Source organism: Podarcis melisellensis, assembly GCF_964234715.1.
Source record: "Podarcis melisellensis genome assembly, chromosome: 8".
Taxonomy (NCBI): Eukaryota; Metazoa; Chordata; class Lepidosauria; order Squamata; family Lacertidae; genus Podarcis; species Podarcis melisellensis.
The window spans coordinates 87,225,312-87,253,150 of NC_138540.1; the positions used below are offsets into that span (position 1 = coordinate 87,225,312).

Sequence of the window (27,839 nt, forward strand, 5' to 3'; positions counted from 1 at the left end):
TTGTCGCAGTCTCCAAGCGTTCTTACGTCCTCACCACTTCATGGGTTCTCTGGTGTGCAATAAGCTGTGTGCTGAACTGGAAGCCCTGCTCACATTCCAAGCATTTAAAAGTCCTTTTGTTCGTGTGGACAAGTTGATGTCTAACAAGGTTTGATTGAGAACTGTACCCTCTACCACAGTCTGAACACTTGTGCAGCTTCTCTCCTGCGTGGCTTCTCTGGTGTGCAGTAAGCTGCGTGCTAAGCTGGAAGCTCTGTTCACAATCCGTGCATTTGTAAGGCCTCCCTTCAGCGTGGATTTTCCGATGTTTAACAAGGCCCGACAGGGAAGTATACCTCCGATCACAGTCCGAGCACTTGTGAGGCCTCTCCCTTGTGTGGCTTTTCCAATGCACTTTAAGGCTGTTCCTGTAATAGAAGCTCTGCCCGCATTCTGAACATTTAAAAGGCTTCTCTTTCGTGTGGATTCTCCGATGCACACTAAGGTTGGAATGAGAAGTATACCTCTTGCCACAGTCTGTGCACTTGTACGGCCTCTCCCCTGTGTGGGTTCTCTGGTGCGCCTGAAGGCTGGTGCTGTAATTGAAGCTCTGCCCACATTCGGAGCATTTATACGGCCTTTCTCCGGTGTGGGTCCTTTCGTGCTCGATCAACTTTGCCTTGTAGCAGAACCCTTTCCCGCACACTCGGCACACGTACGGCCTCTCGGCGGTGTGGGTCACCTGGTGCACGGTAAGGCTCGACTTGCGCATGAAGCTCTTGTCACAGCGCTCACACTTATACGGGGTCTCCCCCGTGTGGATCCTCCGGTGGTCCGTCAGGGCGGAGTTGCGCTTGAAGCTTTTCCCACACAGCTCGCACTTGTAGGGGGCCTCTCCCGTGTGCACCCTCTGGTGCTCCGTAAGGTTTGACTTGGATTTGAAGCTTTTCTCACACAGGCTGCACCGAAAGGGTCTCTCGCCCGTCTTCTGGGTTCCGTGCGCGCCGTTCCCATGCGCCTCTCTGCGCTCAGATCCTGCTGGCAGCATCGCACAAGGTCCTCCTTGGTGCATAGGATCACCTGCCAAACCTCTGGCCTCCCCATTGCTGTTTTCCTTCAGAGACTGCCTCTCTTCGAGGAAACACAGAGCCTGGCCTGCCTCTTCCTCCTCCTCCTCTTTTACTACCACCTGGAGGGAGCTCAGGACCTCTTCGAACCGCCCCGGTTCTCCCCTCCAGGCAGGATCCGAGGGGTCCGGGGCGCTGCTCCCCCCCAGGGAGAGCACATTGGCGTAGTTCTCCAGCGTCACCTCCTTGTACAGGGCCCTCTGCCACGGGCCCAGCAGGTCCCACTCGCCCGGGCTGAAGCGCACCGCCACCTCCGCGAAGGACACCCGCAGCCCGGAGCGGGACATGGCAGGCGCTCCGGGAAGCGAAGGCCCCGCCTCGGCATCCTCGGGCGCCATGGCTCTCGACCCCGAAAAGCCTCTTTCCCCTCAGCTTCACCCTCAGAGACGCTTCCGGCGGAAGCCCAACGCGGACTGCCATAGAGGACGGGGGCTAGAGTGACTTCCGGCTCCGACTTGTGCCCATGGCGGCGCCCAGGTCGAAACCGGAAGTGGGTGCAAATTCGCTTTTTCCTGAGGCATTCGACTGTGAGGGAAATAAATGTTTGAGAGGTTTTTTTTATACGTTTGTCATGGAGGCGGATTCGCCCCAGAGGTAGGAAAAGCCTTGCCTGGCTTCTCCTTAACCATAGAGTTGGGGCGAAGGGAGAGGCTAGAGCGCCCGGAAGAAGAAACATCCGGGTTCCTCTCGGGAAACGACGGTCGCCGGAAGGAGCGGCCCCGGCCTGGCCTCGCGCGCTGCCCGCCCCGCGCCCCTTTCCGCTATTCGGATTAAATGCACTGGCGGCTCAAGAAGACTCGGTGGCCGCTCTGCGTCGGTGTCTATCGTCCGGGAGTCAGAACGAGCCAGCCGCGAGAACTGATGCGCATGCGCCTGAGGAGGTGAGCCCGCGCCGTCCAATCAAGAGGCAGAATTTTTGATGGACGTGGCGAAGGGGAAGGGGCGGGCGTTTCCCCGTTACCATGGTTATTCTGACACGACCCAAATTTGGAGGTCGTGGCCCCTCCCCATATCCCAATACAGTGGTACCCCGCAAGACGAACGCCTCGCGAGACGAAAAACTCGCAAAACGAAAGGTTTTTTCGTTTTCGAGTTGCCTCGCAAGACGAATTTCCCTATGGGCTTGCTTCGCAAAACGAAGCTTGCCCCGGGGACAGCGGGTCTTCTCTTTTGAAGCAAGGGGCGGCGGGGAGATCGCTTCTCCCCACCGCCCCTTGCTTCAAAAGAGGTCCGGGGGCAGCTCTTCCCGCTGCCCCCGGACCTCTTTTGAAGCAAGCGGCTGCGGGGAGATCGCTTCTCTCCGCAGCCGCTTGCTTCAAAAGAGATCCCGGACCTCTTTTGAAGCAAGCGGCTGCGGGGAGATCGCTTCTCTCCGCAGCCGCTTGCTTCAAAAGAGATCCCGGACCTCTTTTGAAGCAAGCGGCTGCGGGGAGATCGCGTCTCTCCGCAGCCGCTTGCTTCAAAAGAGAACCCGGACCTCCTTTGAAGCAAGCGGCTGCGGGGAGATCGCGTCTCTCCGCAGCCGCTTGCTTCAAAAGAGATCCCGGACACCTGCCCCAGCCGCTGGGCTTCGTAGCGCTGCTGCGAAGCCGGGCGGGGGGCGGGAACACCTGCCCCAGCCACCCCGCTTCGGAACGCTGCTCCGAAGCGGGGTGGGGGGGCGGGAACACCTGCCCCAGCCGCCGGGCTTCGTAGCGCTGCTGCGAAGCCCGCGCCCCCCAGCCTTCAGAAGAGGTCCGGGGACAGACTGTCCCCGGACCTGGTCTGAAGGCGGTTTCCCTAGGAACGCATTAATTGATTTTCAATGCATTCCTATGGGAAACCGTGCATCGCAAGACGAAAAAACCGCAAGACGAAGAGACTTGCGGAACGAATTAATTTCGTCTTGCGAGGCACCACTGTAATAAGGAAAACATAAATTGTAGTGGCAAAGGAGCAGAATGGAAGGTCCCTGCCTGCAAAGAGCTCACAGTTGTGGGCATTTGTTTTTGTTGTTTTTTTGTAATTAATATTTTATTGAATTTTTCAAAAAAAAGAAGAAAGATTACAATAGAACAATAAAACATCAAAACACCAACAAACACCAACATTCAAGCAGCAAAAACAAACAATCAAAACACAGCCAAAAAACAGGAAAAAGAAAAACATTACAAACCTATTTTTTTTAAAAAAAATTAACATAAAAAGGGAAAAAGAGCTCTTTTCAAATTGATATCCTTCATAACCTTATTTTCCTGACTTCCACCCGCCCTCCTTTCTTGTATTCCACTTTAAAATTAATTTAGCAAGTTCATTCTTGTTAATTTTATCCTTTAAAAATTCCTTCACACATTGTATATACAATATAACACAGTTGTGGGCATTTGGAAGAGGGAAGCGGGGGGTGAAGGCCCCCCTCCCAAATATTCTGATTTTAATGCTTTTTTTTATCTTTTTCCTGTCGAGGGTTTCCCATAATGGGCATCTGGTCAGCCACTTTGAGAGCAGGAGGCTGGACTGAGATGGGTCAATTCCTTGGCCTGATCCAGCAGCCAGGCTCTTCCTACGCTCCATTGATCACTGTTATCCCTTTGTTGTTGTTGTTTAGTCGTTTAGTCGTGTCCGCCTCTTCATGATCCCCTGGACCAGAGCACGCCAGGCACTCCTGTCTTCCACTGCCTCCCGCAGTTGGGTCAAACTCATGCTGGTAGCTTCGAGAACACTGTCCCACCATCTCGTCCTCTGTCGTCCCCTTCTCCTTGTGCCCTCCATCTTTCCCAACATCAGGGTCTTCTCCAGGGAGTCTTCTCTTCTCATCAGGTGGCCAAAGTCTTGGAGCCTCAGCTTCAGGATCTGTCCTTCCAGTGAGCACTCAGGGTTGATTTCCTTCAGTATGGAGAGGTTTGATCTTCTTGCAGTCCGTGGGACTCTCAAGAGTCTCCTCCAGCACCAGAATTCAAAAGCATCCATTCTTCGGTGATCAGCCTTCTTTCTGGTCCAGCTCTCACTTCCATACATCACTACTGGGAAAACCAGAGCTTTAACTATAGGGACCTTTGTCGGCAAGGTGATGCCTCTGCTTTTTAAGATTAGTCCATCTCTACCCTGCCTTTCTTGCAGCACAGAACTCAATAGTCTTTACGGAGGGGTTTTCCCAGGCAGTGTCTCCTCCAACCACTCCAAATCACACCCAGACCTGTTTAGCTGGAGCAAAAGGGCGGGTGCCCTCATACCATGCCCTTAGGGGCCCATTGCTCCCATTTAATGGGTGAGAAAGCCGAGAGAACGTCCTGAATAAAATAACAGGGCCCGCTCAAACACGTCGGGTGGAGCCAAAAGCATTTCAGCAGTTTTCACTCACTCAAGACAAAAACACATTTGCCTGGAATGCAGAAAGCATTTAGTTGTCGTAAACATAAACTTGTTTTCGTTGACCTTCTGTGATGCATATATAAACTATTGATTTATAATAATAATAATAAATTTTATTTATACCCCACCCTCCCCGGCCAGAGGTTCAGGGCAGCTAACACCAGTAAAATTACAGTAAAATCATAATGGGGGGGAACCAATTTAAAATACAGATGAAAATGCAATTTAAAATGCAGCCTCATTTTAAAAGTAGCCCATAGATCAAAACCGTAAGGGGAGGGAAACATAATTCCTAGCCTGCCCCCCATGCCTAGGTCTGCTTCTCACATAAAATGACCCCCCCCCAATGATTCCTTCCTTGCAGCGGTTGGGCTAGATGACCGTGTTGCTCCCTTCCAACTCTGATTCTGTGCTTGAGAAATGGGTGTGTGGCTGGCGTGTTAAGGTATTCCTCCTGGATTCTGGCAGCTGGTGAACATCATGAAATAAGAGGAGAATCTTTCAGAGCTGTGCCGTGCCAGCTTTTAGCCTGCTGCTCTTGTGCCACACTGTTCTTGAGCCAGTGTGGTGTAGTGGTTAGGAGCGGTAGTCTCGTAATCTGGTGAACCGGGTTCGCTTCCCCGCTCTCCACATGCAGCTGCTGGGTGACCTTGGGCCAGTCACACTTCTCTGAAGTCTCTCAGCCCCACTCACCTCACCAAGTGTTTGTTGTGGGGGAGGAAGGGAAAGGAGAATGTTAACCGCTTTGAAACTCCTTCAGGTAGTGATAAAGCGGGATAATAATAATAATAATAATAATAATAATAATAATAATAATAATTTATTATTTATACACCGCCCATCTGGCTGGGCCTCCCCAGCCACTCTGGGCGGCTTCCATAGAAACCAAAAATACAGTAAAATATCACACACTAAAAACTTCCCTGAACAGGGCTGCCTTAAGATGTCTTCTGAATGTCAAGTAGTTGTTTATCGCTTTGACATCTGCTGGAAGGGCGTTCCACAGGGCGGGCGCCCACACCGAGAAGGCCCTCTGCCTGGTTCCCTGTAGCTTTGCTTCTCGCAATGAGGGAACCGCCAGAAGGCCCTCGGCGCTGGTCCTCAGCGTGCGGGCAGAATGATGGGGGTGGAGACACTCCTTCAGATATACTGAACCAAGGCTGTTTAGGGCTTTAAAGGTCAGCACCAACACTTTGAATTGTGCTCGGAAACGTACTGTAGGTCTTTCAAGACCGGTGTTATATGGTCTCGGCGGCCGCTCCCAGTCACCAGTCTAGCTGCCGCATTCTGGATTAGTTGTAGTTTCCGAGTCACCTTCAAAGGTAGCCCCACGTAGAGTGCATTGCAGTAGTCCAAGCGGGAGATAACCAGAGCATGCACCACTCTGGCGAGACAGTCTGCAGGCAGGGAGGGTCTCAGCCTATGTACCAGATGGACCTGGTAAATAGCTGCCCTGGACACAGATTTGACCTGTGCCTCCATGGACAGCTGTGAGTCCAAAATGACTCCCAGGCTGCGCACCTGGTCCTTCAGGGGCACAGTTACCCCTTCAGGACCAAGGAATCCTCCACACCTGCCTGCCTCCTATCCCCCAAGAACAGTACTTCTGTCTTGTTATCAAATCCAAGTCTTGATATCAAATCCAAATCCAAACTCTTCTTGGAAAACACATGTGCTGCCATAGGGCTACAAGCTGCTATCCTACAGCCGCAGGTGGAGAAACTGAGCAAGGCTTTCAGGTGTACCTTCTTGACTCTTGCCAGGACCTGGAGACATGGAGCCCCCAGCATCTGAGAAGGCATCGGAAGGGAGGAAGAAGTTCACTGTGAAGATGGACGATGAAGACGTCGCTCCGGTACGACGGCAGGTTTTGGGTGAGGTTGTGACGATCTCTCTTGGAGGACTATTCCCTCCCCCCACCCCTGAAATCTTACTGGACTGTTGTGGTTCTGGACAGTTAAGAGTTAACACTCCAGGAGCGTTCTTGATTCACTGGGTGCATTGCCCTCATGACCCGAGAATTTTCCTTTGATCTGTGCTCTGTGGGGGCTGAGCTCTCTCTGGAGAGCAGTCTGTCTGAGAATGTGAGCAAGGTCGTGTCGTTTTTGTTAGAGACAGAAAGCTGCGAACATGCAGCTAGATTCTGTAGGTTTTTTCTTTTCTGTTTTTTTGAATGCTTCTAAATAAAGAGTTACAGATTAGAAGCACTGGTGTCGAGACGAGTTATTGAAGACACCACGCAGACAGAGACAAAGCCATTTTACGCTGCGTGTGAACTCTGCTAATGTCCGACAACTGAGAAGAGTGGCAGCGTGCGAGTGGCAGCGTGTGGGCGCCACTAAAGTTTGTCGGAGTGGCAATAAATCAAATTTATTGCAGTGCCGTTGCAGCAGACTCCATGGGTCAAAGGTTTTACGACCCACAAACTTTAACATGGACCTCAGTTGGTTTCATAACCGGGAAGGTCTGACCTCTCTAGTTCATGCACTGGATTGCAGACTGGATTGCTGCAATGCGCTCTGGGTGAGGATTCCCTCACACTCGTCCCAGAAGTTGCAGTTAGTGCAGAATGCTGCAGCATGGACCAGTTCACCCGTGAGATCCCCTTACCCTACAAGTGCCCACTCGACAGCTTTGATCAGTGGAACTGGCCCTGTTACAGGTGCAACATAATACCCATTCCATATTTGTAAGAACGAAATATTTTAGTGTGGTGGCATCTACACTTAGGAACTCCCTGCCTATGGATATCAGGCAGGTGCCTTCACTAAATTCTTTCCTGTACCTGCTAAAAGCATTTTTGTTCAGAAAAGCCTAGCCAGAGATGCAAAATGAGCATGCAGAATGTCTGGTGCATGTTTTAATCTGTTTTTGGTTTATTGCTTATTTTATAATGATATAAAGAGTTGTTTTTACTGATAGTTTTGTGGTATTATTCCCATTGTAAACCACTTTGAGCTTTGTTTGTTTTTATGAAATAATCAGTATATAATCACACTGAAACCCAACACACGCACAGAGCTTCCTCCCTCACAGAAGCCACCGTCTCTTCTCTCCAACAGAGCCAAAATTAATTCCTCAGTCACCCAACATTCTCTCCCCACCCTCTCTATTTCCAGGTGAAACTTCTTTTCAAACCCTCTTCTGCAGCCAAAGCCTCGCCAGCCTCCGAGGCCCCAGTTGCGCCAGGGGGCGCATCGTACGCAGACTATGTCGTTGGACAAGTGGCGGCCTCCTCAGCTCCTCAGGCAAAGCAAGGAGCACCTGTTGCCACAACCGCTGCCTCTGCTCTCCCAAGAGTGCCCCCTCCACATGGCGAAAACAAGAGCCTCCCTGTCGTGCAAAGCGTAATGGAAGACAGAGCGCCCCCCTTGAACCCAGCGCCAAAACCAGGAACCAAACACAACAGCATCATCGTCAGCCCCCGTCAGGTGAGAGAGGGGAGTGGGCAAGCAGGCAAGGGATTCCTCCTCCTCCTCTCTCAGCTCCTGCCCCCTTGGACAATTCTGCTGGCGTTACGTAGCACCCAGCGGCTGCTCTAGATTGGTAGGTCAAGCTGTGCTTGATTTCGAACAGAGCCCAGGGCAGTGCCGGAATCACAGCTAATGTGTGGAACTGACTGCGCTTACTGTATAAACTTCCATGGCTTTGCAGGAATTCCAATCCAGACCTCCTGAACTCAAATCCAGAAACTCTGTCCATTGGACATCCTTGCTTAGTTTCACAGAGGGAAAATCCCCAGACCCTACCTTGCTTGTAAACCATTCTTCCTCCATCTTGGCAGCCTTCGAGGGGGCAAGGAGAAAGCACTTTGCACATGTTCAGAGACTACCTTCTCTGTATGAGCAGGCCAGGCATTCACAACTGCTTCCAGGGCTGAGCCCCAGTTTAAGTCTGAAAGTATCACGCGCTCACAGCTGTCAAGAAAACCGTTCCAGGTGTCTATGCAAAAGGGCTTTGGCAGAATTTGGCAAATCTCTTGCCTCTCCTTTCTGGCCCCTTCCTCCTGTGTCTGCCTTCCCACTTTCCTCTCTCACCCCACATCCTAGTTGCTTCCACGACCTCAGGCTGCGTCTGAAACCCTGACACCCATTGACTCCCCACTTTACCCCCTTCTTTCCTCAGAGGGGGAACCCTATCCTGAAGTTCATCCGCAATGTGCCCTGGGAGTTTGGCGAGATTGTCCCGGATTACGTGCTGGGCCAAAGCACCTGCGCCCTTTTCCTGAGGTGAGAATTGGCAGACACAAGCATCTGAGCACACCCCAAGCGGCTCAGGCAGCCTGCAAATCAAGCATTGAACCCTATAGCATCTTTGCTGGGAAAGGGGTCTCTCCAGCAATGTAACATTTCACCTGTGCCCCGAGATTTGGCAAAGACCATTTAAAGGGCCCGGCAGCCTCTCCCACACAGCTGGTGCAAACCTTTTGACAAAATAAAACTTGCTCTGAATGGTTTCTTTTCTCTCTCTCTCTCTGCCACCCACAGTCTCCGGTACCACAACCTGAACCCCGGCTACATCCACGAACGCTTGCGCCAGCTCGGAAAGACGTACATGCTGCAGGTGCTTCTGCTTCAGGTCGATGTGGTGAGACACCTTGAAGCACCTCACCTCCTCTGACTCCAGCCCTCTCCTTCCCTCCGGCTCGGGCTGCCAGCTCCACAAAATCCCTGCACCACAGCGGCCATTTCTTTTTGTCTTCTCTTTTAGTTTAGCAAAAAGGCAAGCAAGGTGTGTCAGGGTAGCTTATCAAATTACGCATGGCAAGAAGAAAGCAGGTAAGAGAGATGTTTTCTCTCCTAATGCTAGAACCTGTAGCCATGCAACGAAGCTGAGTGTTGGAAGATTCGGGACAGACCAAAGGAAGTCCTTCTCCGTGCAGCAGAGTTAAACTGTGGAACTCACGCCTGCAGGAGGAAGGCCACCAACCTGGATAGTTTTAAGAGGGTTGAAATTCATGGAAGATAAGGTTATCAATCATGGCTCAGCTCTGGCTCCACAGCTGGAGGCAGCAATGTTTCAGACTACCAGTTGCTGGAAACCTAAATGAAGGAAGAGGGGATCCTGCTTGTTTTATTTATTTATTTATTTTATTTATATTTCTACCCCGCCCTCCCCAGCCAAGACCGGGCTCAGGGTGGCTAACAACCGGTAATAAAAACAGGTTGATTAAAATACAACTTTAAAAATAAGATTAAAATACAACATTAAAACATTAGGATGCAGCCTCTTCACAGGAGGAGAAAGAAAAAAAGAAAGGGGGGAGGGAATCAAACTGATTCTAAGCCAAAGGCCAGGCGGAACAACTCTGTCTTACAGGCCCTGCGGAAAGAAATCAGATCCCACAGGGCCCTGGTCTCAGGAGACAGAGCGTTCCACCAGGCCGGAGCCAGAGTTGAAAAGGCCCTGGCTCTGGTTGAGGCTAATCTAACTTCCTTAGGGCCCGGGACCTCTAGGGTATTGCTATTTATGGACCTTGAGGCTCTCCGTGAGGCATATGGGGAGAGGTGGTCCCGTAGGTACGAGGGTCCTAGGCCGTGAAGGGCTTTAAAGGTCAAAACCGGCACCTTAAATCTGACCCTGTACTCCACTAGGAACCAGTGCAGCTGGAAAAGCACTGGGTGAATATGCTCCCACCCATGGCAGAGACCTTGTGAGGAGCCTTGCTGCAGCATTCTGCACCTGCTGGAGTTTCTGGGACAGCTTCAAGGGCAGCCCCATGTAGAGCGAATTACAGTAGTCAAGCCTGGAGGTGACCGTTGCATGGATCACTGTGGCCAGGGTGGGGCGGGAAAGGTAAGGGAGTAAGTTTCCCTTTGGAGTACATGTTTGGCCACTGAGAACAGGCTGCTGAACTAAGCCCTTTGTGGCTTAGGGCCCTCGTATTTACGGGACCGCCTCTCCTGGTCTGCCCTGCAGAGGACCTGAAGGTCCATGAATAACCATAGTTTAGAGGTCCCGGGTCCTAAGGAAGTCAGAATTTCCTCCGCCAGGGCCAGAGCCTTCTTGGTGATGGCTCCGACCTGGTGGAATGCTTTGTTGCATGAGACCAGGGCCCTTCAGGATTTAACCTCCTTCCATCAGGCCTGTAAGACAGAGCTATTCCGCCTAGCCTTTAATTTGAATTCAGCCTAATGTTTTATTTCCCTTCGTTTCCCTTCCCCTCCCATTTTATGAAGATCACCCGCTCCGAGACCCCACAGCTAATTCTCCCCTGGCCTCCTCGCTGGCCCAAGTAGGACCAATTCAGCCAGCTAGCCCTGGGGATTATCTAATGCTTATTTCCCCTAAATTGATTTTTGAATTTTATTGTTATTCATGTTCTTATACTGTATTTTATGCTGCTTTTATAATTGTTTTAAATTTGTTGTTAGCCGCTCTGAGCCCGGTATTTGAACCGAGAAGGGCAGGGTATAAACAAAAAAATTTATTATTATCATTATTATTATTATTAGCCATTGGCCTGAGCCAGGTTCTCATGTCCTTATGGATCCTCCAGGCCCAGAGGCAGTCTCATCTAGATTCCTAGATTCGTTAGGATATTTAGCCACTGGGAGAAGAGGGTGCTAGACTAGATGAGCCCCCTTTGGCCTGATCCAGCAGGCACTTCTTGTGTTCTTTCCCTCTCCGTGACGTCGGAGGAATCCCCAGACACCAGTTGTGAACTGTTCGCTTCATGTTCTGCTTGAGAGAGGGGATGCTGGGCTGGGCGGGTCTTTGCTTTGATGCTGCAGCCAGATTACCTTCCTCCCACAGGTAAAGGTAAAGGGACCCCTGACCATTAGGTCCAGTCGTGGCCAACTCTGGGGTTGCGGCGCTCATCTCGCTTTACTGGCTGAACGAGCCGGCATACAGCTTCCGGGTCATGTGGCCAGCATGACTAAGCCGCTTCTGGCGAACGAGAGCAGCGCACGGAAATGCCGTTTACCTTCCTGCCGGAGTGGTACCTATTTATCTACTGGCACTTTGATGTGCTTTCGAACTGCTAGGTTGGCAGGAGCAATAGGAGCTCACCCTGCTGTGGGGATTCGAACCACCAACCTTCTGATCGGGAAGTCCTAGGCTCTGTGGTTTAACCACAGTGCCACCCGTGTCCCACTCCTTCCACAGAGACACCCCTCATTCTCTACGCCCTCCAGACCTGGGTGGTTCATTTTCCCAACTCCTTCCTTGTTCCCTTTAGAAAGACCCACACCAGGCACTGAAGGAGCTGGCCAAGATCTGCATCCTTGCTGACTGCACCCTCATCCTGGCCTGGAGGTGAGGACCAAAGACCGGGGGGGGGGGGCAGATAGGCGTCTGCAGAAACTCAAAACAACAGCATAGAGGAAGTTTCCAGCTTCTGAATCACTGGCCTGAATGCAGTCTAGCTCTGGCCCAAGGCAATTTGGAGGGGGCAGGGATTCAGCAGCAGGGCAAGCACTTGGTGTGCAGAAGACCCAGGGTGCAAATCCCGGTTAAAAAGCCAGATTTCTAGCAACAGGACCTGGAATTGGCCCTGCCCCAGAAAACAGCAGATGGCTGCATTCTTTCATGGGCTGGTCTGTGTGCTCAGCGAGTTCCCTCCCAATCCAGCCCTCAGCCTGCCTCTTCCCATCGCAAAGCCTTTTCTGCTGCTAGAGTCCATGGCAGAGGGTAGATTCCTGTGCATCAGAAGGCAGGCTGCCCCAGCCCACCCCTGGGGGTAATATATAATAAATAATAATAATAATTTATTATTTATACCCCGCCCATCTGGCTGGGCTTCCCCAGCCACTCTGGGGAGCTTCCAGCAAAATATTAAAATACCGTAATACATCAAACATTAAAAGCTTCCCTAAAAAGGGCTGCCTTCAGATGTCTTCTAAAAGTCTGGTAGTTGTTCTCTTTGACATATGGTGGGAGGGCGTTCCACAGGAAGGGCGCCACTACCAAGAAGGCCCTCTGCCTGGTTCCCTGTAACTTGGCTTCCCGCAATGAGCGAACAGCCAGAAGGCCCTCGGAGCTGGACCTCAGTGTCCGGGCAGAACGATGGGGGTGGAGACACTCATTCAGATATACTGAACCAAGGCCGTTTAGGGCTTTCAAGGTCAGCACCAACACTTTGAATTGTGCTCGGAAACGTACTGGGAGCCAATGTAGGTCTTTCAAGACTGGTGTTATGTGGTCTCGGCGGCCACTCCCAGTCCCCAGTCTAGCTGCCGCATTCTGGATTAGTTGTAGTTTCCGAGTCACCTTCAAAGGTAGCCCAACTTAGAGTGCATTGCAGTAGTCCAAGCGGGAGATAACTAGAGCATGCACCACTCTAGTGACACAGTCCATGGGCAGGGAGGGTCTCATCCTGCGTACCAGATGGAGCTGGTGGACAGCTGCCCTGGACAGAGAATTGACCTGCGCTTCCATGGACAGCTGTGAGTCCAAAATGACTCCCAGGCTGCTCACCTGGTCCTTCAGGGGCAGAGTTACCCCATTCAGGACCAGGGAGTCCTCCACACCCGCCCACCTCCTGTCCCCCCCAAAACAGTACTTCTGTCTTGTCAGGATTCAACCTCAATCTGTTAGCCGCCATCCATCCTCCAACCGCAGTTGCAGTTGCATTGCTCCAAAGATCTAGGGAATGAGATGCTCCCTTTTGGAAAGCATTTCCCAGCCTCCAAGATCTTGTGAGATGACACCTGCCTCCCCTCCCCTGTCGAGCTGGTGACACACATTGCACCATGGGCAGAACCCCCAGCTTGCCAGCTACTTGATGAACCTAAGTTTCCAGTCCTCATTGTCAATAGATTGGGGGGGGGAGGCAACCATGAAACTTGCTGGCAAGCTTTGCTCACGAAACAGGGGGTGTTGTGTTCCGATGTTGGTCTGCTGAACCCTTCGACTTCTCTTTCCCCTCTCCAGCCCAGAGGAAGCAGGACGCTACTTGGAAACCTACAAAGCCTACGAGCAGAAGCCGGCCGACTTGCTGAAGGAGAAAGTGGACCGGGACTACCAGTCGAGAGTAAGAAACTCCTTGCCACCAGCCTCAGTCGTGTTAGCTAGGGAGCCGCAGGCCTAGATCAGACTCATTTTCCTTGGTAGCTGATTGCCCCCTTTTTATTCCCACTCTCAGAGAGCCCGTTCCAACTCTGCCACTTGGGTAACAGGTTGTCAGCATCTATTTCCTCCCATGCCTGTCATCCAAATTATCCCAGATGGGAAAAGGATGAAGGTGGCACTGTTTTTAAGGAGATAGTGGCTGTATGTCCTTGACCGCCACACGTATGACAGATCACCCTTTGCCCTGCTGTTCTTTGCCATCTCTAAAACCAAGCATCTCCCTCGCGTGCTTTTCCTGAAAGCACCTGAAATGCTACTTGCATTCATTCCTCTCTGAAGTTTGCAAAATGAATAGAAACACCCAACCATGAGCTTTGCAGGTCAGGTGCTGCAGAGCTTTCCACAGAATCGTAAGAGTTGGCAGGGACCACGAGGGTCATCTACCGCAGCCCCTTGCAGCGCAGGAATCTCTTGTCCAACATGGGGATTGAACCCACAAGCCTGAGATTAAGAGCCTCCTGCTCTACTGACTGAGCTATCCCAGGCTTGGCCAGTGTGGTGTAGTGGTTAAGAGCGGTGGACTCGTAATCTGGTGAACCGGGTTCGATTCCCCGCTCCTCCACATGCAGCTGCTGGGTGACCTTGGGCCAGTCACACTTCTCTGAAGTCTCTCAGCCCCACTCACCTCACAGAGTGTTTGTTGTGGGGGAGGAAGGGAAAGGAGAATGTCAGCCGCTTTGAGACTCCTGAAGGGGAGTGAAAGGTGGGATATCGAATCCAAATTCTTCTTCTTCTTCCTTATTGCAGGTGACAGACTGCCTGACCAGCGTGAAATCGGTGAACAAGACAGACACCCTGAGTCTGCTCACCACCTTTGGAGTGAGTGCCTTTCCTTGGCGTGGGAGGGGCAAGTTTTCAAGAGAAGCACCCATTTCAAGTCTGGCATCTTATGCCCTTTGACCCAGAAGCCCTTCCCTTTAATCCAAGAAATGAGATATTCTGGGGGGACAGGACTGCTTCAGTGCTAAAAACACACTCAGGGTGTGCTCCCATTCCCTTTTGGAAACACTTCCCGTGGCCCTCCTACAGAACAGGGCTGGGGAACGTCAGGCCTAGGCACTAATTGTGGCCCTCTAATTCTTGGGACGTGGGTGGCACAGAGCCTAGGGCTTGCCGATCAGAAGGTTGGCGGTTTGAAACCCCGCATTGCTCCCATTGGTCGGTCCCTGCTCCTGCCAACCTAGCAGTTCTAAAGCATACCAGTGCAAGTAGATAAATAGGTACCGCTCCGGCGGGAAGGTAAACGGCATTTCCGTGCGCTGCTCTGGTTCACCAGAAGCGGCTTAGTCATGCTGGCCACATGACCCAGAAGCTGTACGCCGGCTCCCTCGGCCAATAAAGCGAGATGAGCGCCACAACCTCAGAGTCGGTCACGACTGGACCTAATGGTCAGGGGTCCCTTTACCTTTACTCCTCTTCTGCCTGGCCTTCTGCCTCCCAGCCCCCACCACCCATCAGCCCTGCCTCAAACCAGGCATATGTGTAGCAGCTAGCTCAGTGTAAGGTAAAGTTAAAGGTACCCCTGCCCGTACGGGCCAGTCTTGACAAACTCTAGGGTTGTGCGCCCATCTCACTCAAGAGGCCGGGGGCCAGCGCTGTCCGGAGACACTTCCGGGTCACGTGGCCAGAGCCGCACACGGAAACGCCGTTTACCTTCCCGCTAGTAAGCGGTTCCTATTTATCTACTTGCACCCGGAGGTGCTTTTGAACTGCTAGGTTGGCAGGCGCTGGGACCGAACAACAGGTGCGCACCCCGCCGCGGGGATTCGAACCACCGACTTTTCGATCGGCAAGCCCTAGGCGCTGAGGCTTTTACCCACAGCGCCACCCGCGTCCCTTAGCTCACTGTACAACAGTAGTATTTGCATCCACCTGCCTTGGCCTCTGCTCCTGCCCAGGAAACATGGCCCCTACACTTGAAAAGGGTTCCCCAGCCCTTCCGCAGAATACTTTGTGAACTCTTAAGCCCTGTTCTTCCTTCTTACGCCTGCTTTTTAACTCTTGCCTTGTAGTCACTGCAAAGTATCATCCAAGCTTCCAAGGAGGATCTGTCCCTGTGCCCAGGGATCGGGCCCCAAAAGGTACAGCTGTCCAGTGCACAAATAGTTTTTCATCGGCTTGTGGGAGGTCGAGGCCTGCCACATCGTAGTACTGTAGTCAGGTACTTTGCAAGGTAAAAGGTTAAGGACCCCTGGATGGTTAAGTCCAGTCAAAGGCGACTATGGGGCTGTGGCGCTCATCTCGCTTTCAGGCCAAGGGAACCGGTGTTTGTCCACAGACAACTTTCCAGGTCATGTGGCCAGCATGACGAAACCGCTTCTGGCGCAACGGAACACTGTGATGGAAACCAGAGCACACAGAAACGCAGGTGGCGCTGTGGTCTAAACCACCGAGCCTCTTGGCCTTGCTGATTGCAAGGTTGGCGGTTCGAATCTGCTTAATGGTTGTGAGCTCCCATTGCTCTGTCCCAGCTCCTGCCAACCTAGCAGTTCAAAAGCACACCAGTGCAAGTAGATAAATAGGTACCGCTGCAGCGGGAAGGTAAACAGTGTTTCCGTGCGCTCTGGTCTCCGTCACGGTGTTCCGTTGCGCCAGAAGCAGTTTAGTCATGCTGGCTCCCTCCGCCATAGTCGCCTTTGACTGGACTTAACCGTCCAGGGGTCCTTTACCTTTTTTACCTTTACTTTGCAAGGTCTCCCAGGAACTACTTTTGAGGCCTCAATCTTCTCGCTCTCAGGACTGAAGGGGGAGAAAGTGCGAAATGGCTGGATTTGCATCCTGGGCTGCATTTCCCGCGGGTGAAGCAGCTGCAGCAGCGTAGCCTCGTGGGCCCGATCAAAAGTGACTTTAAGATCGGAAGGGAGTAAAGGGATGTCATTGTGGGAAACTAAGTGTGCAATGACTGGGAGGCTGCTGCTGGTGGTGAACAGGGAGCACTGCAGAAGCAGCAAATCAAAGTAAGTAATAAGAGGCATCTCAGGACGCAAGCAGCTAAGCTGTGGGCCTTATCCTGAAAAGTATTCAGTCTTCAACAATTCTCAACACAGAGCTAGCTGATTTAAATAGCAAAAGCTGCTGCCTGATACCACAATAGACCATCTAACTGGCAGCAAGCTTTCTAGGGTTTCAGGCATCCGTACTGTTGGGGACTGAGCGTAGGACTCTGATCTGCAATGGCCCCTCCCCAAAGGCTTCGGGGTCTCCTAGGGTTGGGACTGCTTTGAGGAAGAGGGTGACAGAGAGAGCCTCCTTTTCCACTCACAGGTCCCCACAGAGCAGCACCCACGGGAATCCCCACATACACATACGGAACATTTGTCTCCCCAATTTTCAATGGCACCCTTTTCTTCCAGGCCAGAAGGCTCTTTGACGTCCTGCACCAGCCGTTCCTCAAAGCTGCCAAGTGAGCAGGGGCCTCCGTGGCGAGAAGACCAGGAGCACGTTCTCTGCAAGTCTGTTGTCCCGTCCCCCCACCCCTCAAACTTCCCGGCTCAAAAACTCAGCTGGCTGCAGAACCTTGAGGAAACCCGGCAGAACAGCACAGCCTCCTGGAAGGGGACAAAACCTTTTATTTTTCTAGCAGCCAACAATATTTCTCTTCTTTCCAACCCACTTTGCAATAAAACAACCACTGTGTGGCAAAACCCACTCCCCCAGATTCTCCCTTATTCTTCTTGGGTGGAGGGAGCAAGCTTTGCTGAAAAATAAAGTTTGGTTCCCGCTTCACAGCTCCTTATCTAATCCAGAGGCTGAAAATAAGGATCTGAGCAGCTGTGGGCAAACCAGGGACCCCTTCAAATCTCCGTCTCCTGCAGCAACCGGACAAGCTGCGTAGAGTTCGTAGAGGTGGAGGGGACATTGTTCTCAGAAAAAGCAGGAGTTTTTGTCCCCACCCCAACCCCGCAAGATGTCCCCGACTTGAGCTGGAGGGCAGCTTTTCATTCCTGCTCGCTCGCCGGCTCCTCCTTCCCTGACGCTTCCTCCTCCCTCTTGTGCTTCTTCTTTTTCTTCTTGTGATGCTTCTGGCTGAGCTCCTCTGCTCTGGGCTCAGAGGACTCCCCTTCCCACTGCCCCTCTCCTCCTCCTCCTCCTCCGGGTGGCCCAGAGGGGACCTCCAGCTCCCCCCAACCCCTCAGCTCCTGCTTCACAGAGCTGGGTTCCAGCGACGCCGTCCCCCGTTCCTCACCGGCTTTCTCCCTCTTCTTCTTTTTCTTCCTCTTGGGGGGGCTCAGCTCAGGCTCCTCTTTGACTTGTGCCAGGCAGGCCTGGGGGCTGCCCCCCAGGCTGCTCAGCTCCCTCCCCGGCTCGGTCTCGAGGCAGGCAGGGCCCACCAAGGCCGTTTGCACTGCAGCTACCTCCTCTTCATGCTTCCGTTTCTTCTTATGTTTGTGTGCAGCCTTCCCCCCTGCCTGGGACCTGGGCTCAGCCTCCCCGGGTGCCACCACCCTCTCTTCCTCCTCTTCTTTCCTCTTCTCCTTCTTCCTCTTCTTGCTCCTGCGCCCCTCCTCCCCAGCCCCTTCCTCGGGGGCCATCTCCCCTTGCGCCACCAGCCCTTCGGAAATTGCCTCCGTACCTCGACTCTCCCGGGACTCCTCTTGCTTCACCTGGGGGTCTGCCACCCTCTCGAGGGTCCGCTTCTTTTTCTTCTTCTTCTTCCGGGGGTGCTCCTCAGCAGCTTCCTGCATGGGAGGGGGCCGCTTCAGACAGCCCCCAAAAGGCAGGAAGCGCTGCTTGAGGCCTTCGGGGATCTGGGGGGCCGGTCTGGCTGCCACAGGGAAGAGGGGCTGGTTGGCACTGGGGTTTCCATACCTCTCGCAAAAAGTCAGGGAGCTGCTGAAAGGGGGCGCGCAGGTGAGGAGGTCCAAGTGGCCCGACGGGAGGAGCAGGCGGGCACTGCTGCCCCGGTCCCCTGGAGTCGCTTGGACGTGGTAGATCTTCTGGGTCCCGTCCGACTGCGGCACCTTCAGAATCTGGAAGCCCACGAGGGGCACGGCGTGGCCTTCGAGGCTGGGGGGCAGGAACCAAGGGACATGTTGAGAGAGTTAGCCATGGAAGAGGACACAGATGCATTTCCACACAGAAGCAGATGCAACAAAGCTTTTAAAGGGTATTATTTTACAGGATGTCGGTTGTACAAGCGAACGCTGTATTTGCAGAACCTGGGAACAACCAGATCTGACCCTGCACACTCGTTCGCAGACAGTCCCCACTCCTCCCCAAAGAAAAGAGCGATGGGGGGGGGGGACTGCTGGTTTTGACCTACAAAGGTCTCAGGACCCCAATGCCTCAAGGACCACCTCTCCCCACGTGAACCAGCCTGGACCCCGCAACCATCATTCAAGGCCTTTCTTTGTGTTCTCCCTCGATGAAAGGTCCACAGGGTGGCAACATGAGAACGGGGCCTTTTCAGTGGTGGCATCATTACTCCATATCTTCTGGCAGGCACCAGAAAAAACATTCCTTTTTAACCAGGCCTTTGACTTTTAAGTCTCTATGGCCTTTTTGCATGGATGGGACGCTTTAGTGTAAAATAAATACAGTCAAACCTTGGTTCCCAAACGGCTTAGTTGCCGAACAAATCGGCTCCCGAACGCTACAAGTGTTCCGGTTTGCTAACGTTTTTTGGAAGGTTTTCAAACGGTTTTGGGAGTCGAACGGACTTCTGGAACAGATTTAAGTTCGAGAACCAAGGTACCACTGTAAATAAATTACATCGTTGTCTTCTAGATTTTATTAAAGGCTGGTTTTAAGGTACATACGTGATTGCTTAAAATATTGCACGTCGCTTCTGAGCGGCAAGAAAAAGGTGAATAATAAATGTAATTAACAACAATAATAATACCCCCATCTTAAGGCAGCCTTCTCCAACCTGGTGCCCAGGACTACAAATCCTCTCAGCTGAAACCAGTGTGGCCCTGTGACGCTGAGGCTAATGGGAGTTGTAGTCCAACACACCTGCAGGGCACCAGGTTGTGGAAAGGGGACCTGAGGCTTCCTGAGTTCGCTCATGCTCACGTGCACACAAACATGCCTACCTCTCAGGGCTGAAGTTAGCAGGGGCTCTGATCAGCACCAGCTGCTTCGAGGGGCTCCGGAGTGACTCAGGGCTGAGGGGCGGCCCAGGGGCAAACGGGCTGGCAGCGAACTCCTCCGGGCATTCAAAACGCAACGGTCCTGGGGGGGGGGGAGAGATTGGAGAGGTCAGTAAATAGCCCCCAGTATTATGGCAAGTAAGGGACACGGGTGGCGCTGTGGGTTACACCCTAGAGCCTAGGGCTTGCCGATCAGAAGGTCGGCGGTTTGAATCCCTGTGACGGGGTGAGCTCCCATTGCTCGGTCCCTGCTCCTGCCAACCTAGCAGTTCGAAAGCACCTCAAAGTGCAAGTACAGTGGTACTTCAGGTTACATATGCTTCAGGTTACAGACTCCGCTAACCCAGTTAAGAAGTTTGCTTCAGGATGAGAACAGAAATCGTGCTCCGGTGGCGCGGCGGCAGCAGGAGGCCGGATTAGCTAAAGTGGTGCTTCAGGTTAAGAACAGTTTCAGGTTAAGAACGGACCTCCGGAACGAATTAAGTACTTAACCTGAGGTACCACTGTAGATAAATAGGTACCACTCTGGCAGGAAGGTAAACGGTGTTTCCGTGCGCTGCTCTGGTTCGCCAGAAGCGGCTTAGTCCTGCTGGCCACATGACCCGGAAACTGTACGCCGGCTCCCTCGGCCAATAAAGCGAGATGAGCGCCGCAACCCCAGAGTCGGTCACAACTGGACCTAATGGTCAGGGGTCCTTTTACCTTTACTATTATGGCAAGTTCTTAAAGAAATGGGAGTGCCTGATCACCTCATCTGTCTCCTGTGAAATCTCTATGTGGGACAAGAAGCTACAGCTGGAACTTGATATGGAACAACTGATTGGTTCAAAATTGGGAAAGGAGTACAACAAGGCTCTATATTGTCACCCGGCTTATTTAACTTATATGCAGAATTCATCATGCGAAAGGCTGGGCTGGATGAATCCCAAGCCGGAATTAAGATCGCCAGAAGAAATATCAACAACCTCAGATATGCAGCTGACACAACCTTGATGGAGGAGCAATTAAAGAACCTTTTAATGAGGGTGAAAGAGGAGAGCACAAAATATGGTCTGAAGCTCAACAGCAAAAAAACGAAGATCGTGGCCACTGGTCCCATCACCTCCTGGCAAATAGAAGGGGAATAAATGGAGGCAGTGAGAGGTTTTACTTTCTTGGGCTCCATGATCACTGCAGATGGTGACAGCAGCCACGAAATTAAAAGACGCCTGCTTCTTGGGAGAAAAGCGATGACAAACCTAGACAGCGTCTTAAAAAGCAGAGACATCACCTTGCCAACAAAGGTCCGTATAGTTAAAGCTCTGGTTTTCCCAGTAGTGATGTATGGAAGTGAGAGCTGGACCATAAAGAAGTCTGATTGCCGAAGAATGGATGCTTTTGAATTCTGGTGCTGGAGGAGACTCTTGAGAGTCCCATGGACTGAAAAAAAGATCAAACCTCTCCATTCTGAAGGAAATCAGCCCTGAGTGCTCACTGGAAGGACAGATCCTGAAGCTGAGGCTCCAAGACTTTGGCCACCTCAGGAGAAGAGAAGACTCCCTGGAAAAGACCCTGATGCTGGGAAAGATGGAGGGCGCAAGGAGAAGGGGGCGACAGAGGACGAGATGGTGGGACAGTGATCTCGAAGCTACGAGCATGAGTTTGACCAAGCTGTGGGAGGCAGTGGAAGACAGGAGTGCCTGGCGTGCTCTGGTCCAGGGGGTCACGAAGAGGCGGACACGACTAAACATCAGGGAGACCTTGCAGGCCCTTTGGCATCAGGACCAGAGGCTCCCTCTGCTCCACGCCCTCCGCAGGTACACTGCCCTTGCACATGGAGGCTCCACTCCGCTCCCACCCTCCCTGCAGCTGCCTCGCCCCCTTCTCAGCCTCCCCATCTTAGGCTCCTTCTGGGAAACGGGGGCCGAAAATCTGCTCGTCTCTCCCCCCCCCCCCAGCTCACCCTCCGGGGCTCCGCTCCGGCCGCCCCGCACCTCCATGGCTGCAGCGCCCACGTGGAGCTCCTGGCAGCCGCAGTCGCTTCCGGGTTCTCACCGGAGGGGAGAAGCACTTGGTACGCTCCAAGCTCTCAGGCACTCTCGGCCGGATGACGTCAGCGACGTCCCCCGGACAGAGCACAATGGTACCTTCCTGGTCCTTAAAGGGGACACGAGCTCGCCTTTTCCCCTTTATTTTTTGTCCGCCGACATCAATGTGATTTTTCTATACAGCGCTGCCGTTGTTCCAAACGGGGGTTGGCAGCAGGGGGATTTAGCAGGGGGGCAGCACAAGGAATGGGGAGGGGCGGTCAGTGCATCTGGCTGCTGCTAACCAGAAGGTTGCTGGTTCGAGCCCACCCAGGGACGGCTGTGGTGGTCAGAGTTCCTGCCTTGCTGCGGGTTGAGCTAGATGACCCCGGGGAGACCTTCCAACTCTGCAATTCCATGCTCCTGAGTCGATGTGCTTAGCATTGGGTCTTCTCCATGCGTCCCCTCCCCCCGCGCTTTTTCAGGGCTCTTTTAAGTTATAGAGTGGTACCTCAGGTTACACGCGCTTCAGGTTACAGACTCCGCTAACCCAGAAATAGTGCTTCAGGTTAAGAATTTTGCTTCAGGATGAGACCAGAAATCGTGCTCCGGCGGCGCGGCAGCAGCAGGAGGCCCCATTAGCTAAAGTGGTGCTTCAGGTTAAGAACAGTTTCAGGTTAAGAACGGACCTCCAGAACGAATTAAGTACTTAACCTGAGGTACCACTGTATAAGCGAGTTGGAGAAACTCAGAGATGCTTCATTTCCCTTTGAGCCCCCGGATATATTGCTGCTGGATATATCAACAGAGTTAAGGTTGAAGCTTTTGAGGCGAGCCTAGGACTTGCCAATCAGAACGTTGGCAGTTCAAATCCCCGCGACGGGGTGAGCTCCCGTTGCTCGGTCCCAGCTCCTGCCAACCTAGCATTTCGAAAGCACGTCAAAGTGCAAGTAGATAAATAGGCACCGCTCCGGCAGGAAGGTTAACGGCGTTTCCGTGCGCTGCGCTGGTTCACCAGAAGTGGCTTAGTCATGCTGGCCACATGACCCGGAAGCTGTTCGCCAGCTCCCTCAGCCAGTAAAGCGAGATGAGCGCCGCAACCCCAGAGTTGGCCACGACTGGACCTAATGGACCACATAACACCAGTCTTGAAAGACCTACATTGGCTCCCAGTACGTTTCCGAGCACAATTCAAAGTGCTGGTGTTGACCTTCAAAGCCCTAAACGGCCTCGGTCCAGTATACCTGAAGGAGCGTCTCCACCCCCATCATTCTGCCCAGATGCTGAGGTCCAGCTCTGAGGGCCTTCTGGTGGTTTCCTCATTGTGAGAAGCAAAGCTACAGGGAACCAGACAGAGGGCCTTCTCGGTAGTGGCGCCCACCCTGTGGAACGCCCTTCCAGCAGATGTCAAAGTGATAAACATCTACCTGACATTCAGAAGATATCTTAAGGCAGCCCTGTTCAGGGAAGTTTTTAATGTGTGATATTTTAGTGTATTTTGGTTTCTGTGGAAGCTGCCCAGAGTGGCTGGGGAAACCCAGCCAGATGGGCGGGGTACAAATAATAAATTATTATTATAATGGTCAGGGGTCCCTTTACCTTTAGTTTAGAAAAAAGGCGGGGAAGAGGCGACATGATAGAAGTTTGCAGCGTTATGCATGGCATGGAGAAAGTGGAGAGAGAAACGTTTCTCTCCCTCCCTCAGAACAGTAGAACCCATGGACATACCAAGAAGCTGAACATCAGAAGATAAAATGAAGTTGTTGGACTGCAAAAACGAAGAGCGTATGGTTAGACTACGGAACTCCCTCCCACAGGAGGCTGTGATGCTTCTAAATCCCAGTTGCTGGGAACTGCAGAAGGGGAGAGTTGCTCTCACGCTCGGATCCTTCTTGTGGCGTCTTCTCATGTGCTTATGTTCTTAAATGTAATAATGAGGTCAAAATCAATTCAAGTGGGTTAGTTATTTACTATTTAAAGTTCGTGTTCAGCCAGGCTTCGTGGCCAAAGCGAAGCAGAGAGGCTGATGCTTTTGCTGTGTGTGCTTGTGGGTGATGCGTGAAGATCCCGATCAACTCTAGTGAACAAGGTCGTGACTCTTGGTTAATCCAAAGGAAAAGGAGAGTGATCTTGCATATTACGGTGTATAATTTGACATCCATATGTACCCTACAATTCTGATTTACGCCACTGGGTGTCACTGTTGCATTGTCTGTGCTTCCATATGTAAAAAATAATAATGTGAATTTTAATCCGGTTTAGTATTTTAACTTGTATGTTTTAAAGCATTGTTGTTTTCCTTGATTTTATTGTTTTGTCTTTTTTCTAAGCAGCTTTGAGGTTTTTTTTTTTTACTTTCAAGCGGAGTAGAATTTTTATGGAGTAAATGAATTTTTAAAAATGAATTTTGCAGCAGAAAAAAAAGATTAATGCACAGCTGGGGGTGCAACAGTACGATTCTCACCAGACGATTATTTTAACTAAATTAAGCAATGTGAGCAGGGGAGCAGGAACCAACCAGAACTAAATCGGTAACGGCCTTAGAGGCATAGCTGTCAACTTTTCCCTCTTCTTGCGAGGAATCCTATTCGGAATAAAGGGAAACGTTGACAGCTATGCTTAGAGGATCAGACCTATGTGCCCTCACCTCCCTCAGAGCCCAGTACCTTTTTCTCTCATTGCCCAGCCAAACACCCCAGTGGGGTCCCCATAAGGCAAAAGGCCTCTCCAGGGTTTGTTCATCTTTAACCCCCAGCAACTGTCAGGCAGACGTATGCAACCATTGATCTATCAAGCTCAGCTGGCAGCAATGGCTGTCCTGTGCTCCAGGGTAGGAATCTTTCTCAGCTCTTATTTATTTCACACAGTGGCATAGGGTGGGTTGTCAGTACCCGGGGCAAGGCAAGTAATTTGCGCCCCCTAACCGGTGGATTTGCACCCCCTAACCCATGGATTTGCGCCCCCTAACCCTAACCCCCAGATGTTGCACCCGGTGCGGCCGGCCCCCCCTGCACCCCCCACACGACGCCACTGATTTCACAAAATCTATATACCACTTGATTGTTTAAAAAAAAATCAGCAAGAACCTCCAAGTGGTTTACAAAAGGGAAAAAACACAATAAAATCGAGCGAAATTTACAACAATGGTTTAAAACATACAAAAACTTAAAATACTAAAATGTAATGTTCGCACCAACTTTCTATGCATCTGAATAGGCCTGTCTAAACAAGGACGTTTTTTGCAGTCACCCAAAAGAGCACAGGGAAGTTGCCTGCTTGATGTCAATAGGCAGGGAGTTCCAAAGTGTGGGAATGTTCAGCGTGGCAGGAGAGGATATATTGTTTATTAGTATCCTAATATTAGGTCTGTATAGGTCCATATAGTTAAAGCCATGGTTTTCCCAGTAGTGATGTATGGAAGTGAGAGCTGGACCATAAAGAAGGCTGATCGCCAAAGAATGGATGCTTTTGAATTCTGGTGCTGGAGGAGAATCTGGAGAGTCCCATGGACTGCAAGAAGATCAGACCTCTCCATTCTGAAGGAAATCAGCCCTGAGTGCTCACTGGAAGGACAGATCCTGAAGCTGAGGCTCCAAGACTTTGGCCACCTCATGAGAAGAGAAGACTCCCTGGAAAAGACCCTGATGTTGGGAAAGATGGAGGGCACAAGGAGAAGGGGACGACAGAGGACGAGATGGTGGGACAGTGTTCTCGAAGCTACCAGCATGAGTTTGACCAAACTGCGGGAGGCAGTGGAAGACAGGAGTGCCTGGCGTGCTCTGGTCCAGGGGATCACAAAGAGTCGGACACGACTAAACGACTAAACAAAGTATCCTTCCTAATTTGCATTAGCCAGTTTCTTTACTTAGCAGAGTTTACACCCCCCCCCTTTTTACATGCACAGGAGATAGCTGGTTGCAGGCTCGTGTGAGCCTCTGACTATTATACAATTCAGTCTGTCTCCAATTGATTGTAGGTTCCAGGTAAGTTCCCTTGAATCCCTCTTAAAAGAATAAAGATGTCACAATCTTATTCAAAGTCAGTAAAATAAGTTTACTTACATCATCAGTTCACAGTTGGATCGCTGAAGGCAGATGTAGTTACAGATATGTACATGTGGATCTACACCATATGGGGGAATAATCCCAGTGCTAGTCCTAGCCAAAAGCTGGTCAAATGAAGAAGGAAGTGAAAAAGAGAGAGGTGTGTTGTGTGACTCGTCCTTTTGTTACCTGGACAGGTGAGGTCACGCCCATCTTCTATCACATGCAAAAGGAAGGATGCTCCAGCCAGTAGGAACAGGAAGTTTCGACCGGCTGAACCAAACATTCCCCCGCATGTTTTCTCTAGCATTATAAGGAATGTTGTACTTGACTGCTTCTCATGGATCACATCCCACACAAAGTTTATGTGCTACCACTCTTATGTCGTGCCCATAGCACCAACTGAATCGGTCGAGTGGGCACATATGGGGCAAGACGATCTCGTAGGTACACTGGTCCCAGGTTGTTAAGCGTTTTATATGCTAGTAGTAACACCCGAGATACTTAACTTTCCTGCCCCAATCTGGCCACAGTGATCCATGCGACGGTCACCTCCAGGCATGACTACTGTAATTCGCTCTACGCGGGGCTACCCTTGAAGCTGTCCCAGAAACTCCAGCGGGTGCAGAATGCTGCAGCGAGGCTCTTCACGGGGTCCCTGCCATGGGAGCATATTCACCCAGTGCTTTACCAGTTGCACTGGCTCCCGGTGGAGTACAGGGTCAGATTTAAGGTGCTGCTTTTGACCTTTAAAGCCCTTCACGGCCTAGGACCCTCGTATCTACGGGACCGCCTCTCCTGGTCTGCCCCGCAGAGGACCCTAAGGTCCATGAATAATCATAGTTTAGAGCAGTGTTTCCCAACCTTTTTTGGGCAAAGGCACACTTGTTTCATGAAAAAAATCTCGAGGCACACCACCATTAGAAAATGTTTAAAAAATTAACTGTGTGCCTATATTGACTATATATAAAGTAACTCTCTTTAATAGGCATCAAATAAACACAAAGAAAGTATTTTATAATTACTTTATTATGAAATAGGACACACCTACTTTTTTTGGGGGGGGAAATAAAGGGAAAAAATTTTTCCTTTATTTCCCCCCCCCCCCAAAACCAGGTCGGGGAACAGTGGGATGGCGGTGCTGCGCCTCCCCGCTGTCCCCCGAGCTTGTGGGGCTGGCCCATGTCTGCCTGGCGCGAGGGGCGCTCTGCTTCAGGGCGCCCCGCATGTCGGGCGGCAGGCTACAGTCCGCAGCATGGGGAACCCTCTGTTTCAGGGCGCCCCACGCGCCCCCGGGTGCGCAAGGCTTGCCAACACGAGCGCGGAGCACGGGGCGTCCTCCGAAGGGCGCCCCGTGCTCCGTGCTGCCAGCTGCCGCCCGCAAGCCTTGCGCTCCTGGGGGGAGATCCCCCGGGTGCGCAAGGCTTGCCGACACCAGTGCGGAGCACGGGGCATCCTCCGAAGGGCGCCCCGTGCTCCGCGCTGCCAGCTGCCGCCCGCAAGCCTTGCGCTCTCAGGGGGAGATCCCCCGGGTGCGCAAGGCTGACCAACACCAGCGCGGAGCACGGGGCGTCCTCCAAAGGGCGCCCCGTGCTCCGTGCTGCCGGCTTCCGCCCGCAAGCCTTGCGCTCTCGGGGGGAGATCCCCCGGGTGCGCAAGGCTTGCCGACACCAGCGCGGAGCACGGGGCGTCCTCCGAAGGGCGTCGCGCTGCCAGCTGCTGCCCGCAAGCCTTGCGCTCCTGGGGGGAGATCCCCCGGGTGCGCAAGGCTGGCCAACACCAGCGCGGAGCACGGGGCGGCCTCCGAAGGGCGCCCCGTGCTCCTGCCCGCAAGCCTTGCGCTCCCGCCGCCCAACTCGCCCGCCTCCCTCCCACGGCACACCAGGCAACGTCTCGCGGCACACTAGTGTGCCGCGGAACACCGGTTGGGAAACACTGGTTTAGAGGTCCCAGGCCCTAAGGAAGTCAGATTATTGTTAAGTTGTGGGTGAACATATCAGACACAGCTATTCTCCAAACAGCTCTTGTTTATTCACAGGTCAGAACAGAACTGAATTGAAGGGTTCAGCCAGCCTGCTTATATAGAGCTCCCGTACAACGTAACTGTAACAACTTTCTGTAACTATCCAATCACTGAACGTCACTTTTGATCCCTTATTTGCATAT

The 27,839-nt window shown here is 52.1% G+C and overlaps 2 protein-coding genes across 2 annotated transcripts; one reads left to right on the top strand and one right to left on the bottom strand.

Annotated features, from left to right (window-relative positions):
• Positions 1-1,648: 1,648 nt before the first annotated feature.
• Positions 1,649-17,180, top strand: ERCC1 (ERCC excision repair 1, endonuclease non-catalytic subunit). The gene is made up of 10 exons (XM_081922305.1): positions 1,649-1,987; positions 6,221-6,312; positions 7,577-7,888; positions 8,583-8,686; positions 8,945-9,044; positions 11,641-11,717; positions 13,335-13,434; positions 14,280-14,351; positions 15,545-15,613; positions 16,886-17,180. The coding sequence occupies exons 2-10, from the start codon at positions 6,232-6,234 to the stop codon at positions 16,937-16,939; spliced, it is 969 nt and encodes a 322-aa protein (XP_081778431.1). The 5' UTR covers positions 1,649-1,987; positions 6,221-6,231; the 3' UTR covers positions 16,940-17,180.
• On the bottom strand, positions 17,084-21,644 carry POLR1G (RNA polymerase I subunit G). Its single transcript, XM_081922248.1, has 3 exons — positions 21,567-21,644; positions 19,568-19,706; positions 17,084-18,539 (listed from the first exon to the last, which is right to left on the bottom strand). Exons 1-3 carry the CDS (start codon positions 21,601-21,603, stop codon positions 17,471-17,473), a joined length of 1,245 nt encoding a protein of 414 aa, XP_081778374.1. The 5' UTR covers positions 21,604-21,644; the 3' UTR covers positions 17,084-17,470.
• Between the last annotated feature and the right edge of the window lie 6,195 nt (positions 21,645-27,839).

Coding starts and splice junctions, on each gene's coding strand:
- POLR1G (XM_081922248.1), bottom strand. CDS start 21,603: ATGGAGGTGCGGGGCGGCCGGAGCGGAGCCCCGGAGG. Junction 19,707..21,566: donor CCGGAGCGGAGCCCCGGAGG/GTGAGCTGGGGG, acceptor CCCCCCCCCCAG/GACCGTTGCGTTTTGAATGC. Junction 18,540..19,567: donor GCTAACTTCAGCCCTGAGAG/GTAGGCATGTTT, acceptor CCTGCCCCCCAG/CCTCGAAGGCCACGCCGTGC.
- ERCC1 (XM_081922305.1), top strand. CDS start 6,232: ATGGAGCCCCCAGCATCTGAGAAGGCATCGGAAGGGAGGAAGAAGTTC. Junction 9,045..11,640: donor TTCTGCTTCAGGTCGATGTG/GTGAGACACCTT, acceptor TGTTCCCTTTAG/AAAGACCCACACCAGGCACT. Junction 14,352..15,544: donor GTCTGCTCACCACCTTTGGA/GTGAGTGCCTTT, acceptor CTTGCCTTGTAG/TCACTGCAAAGTATCATCCA.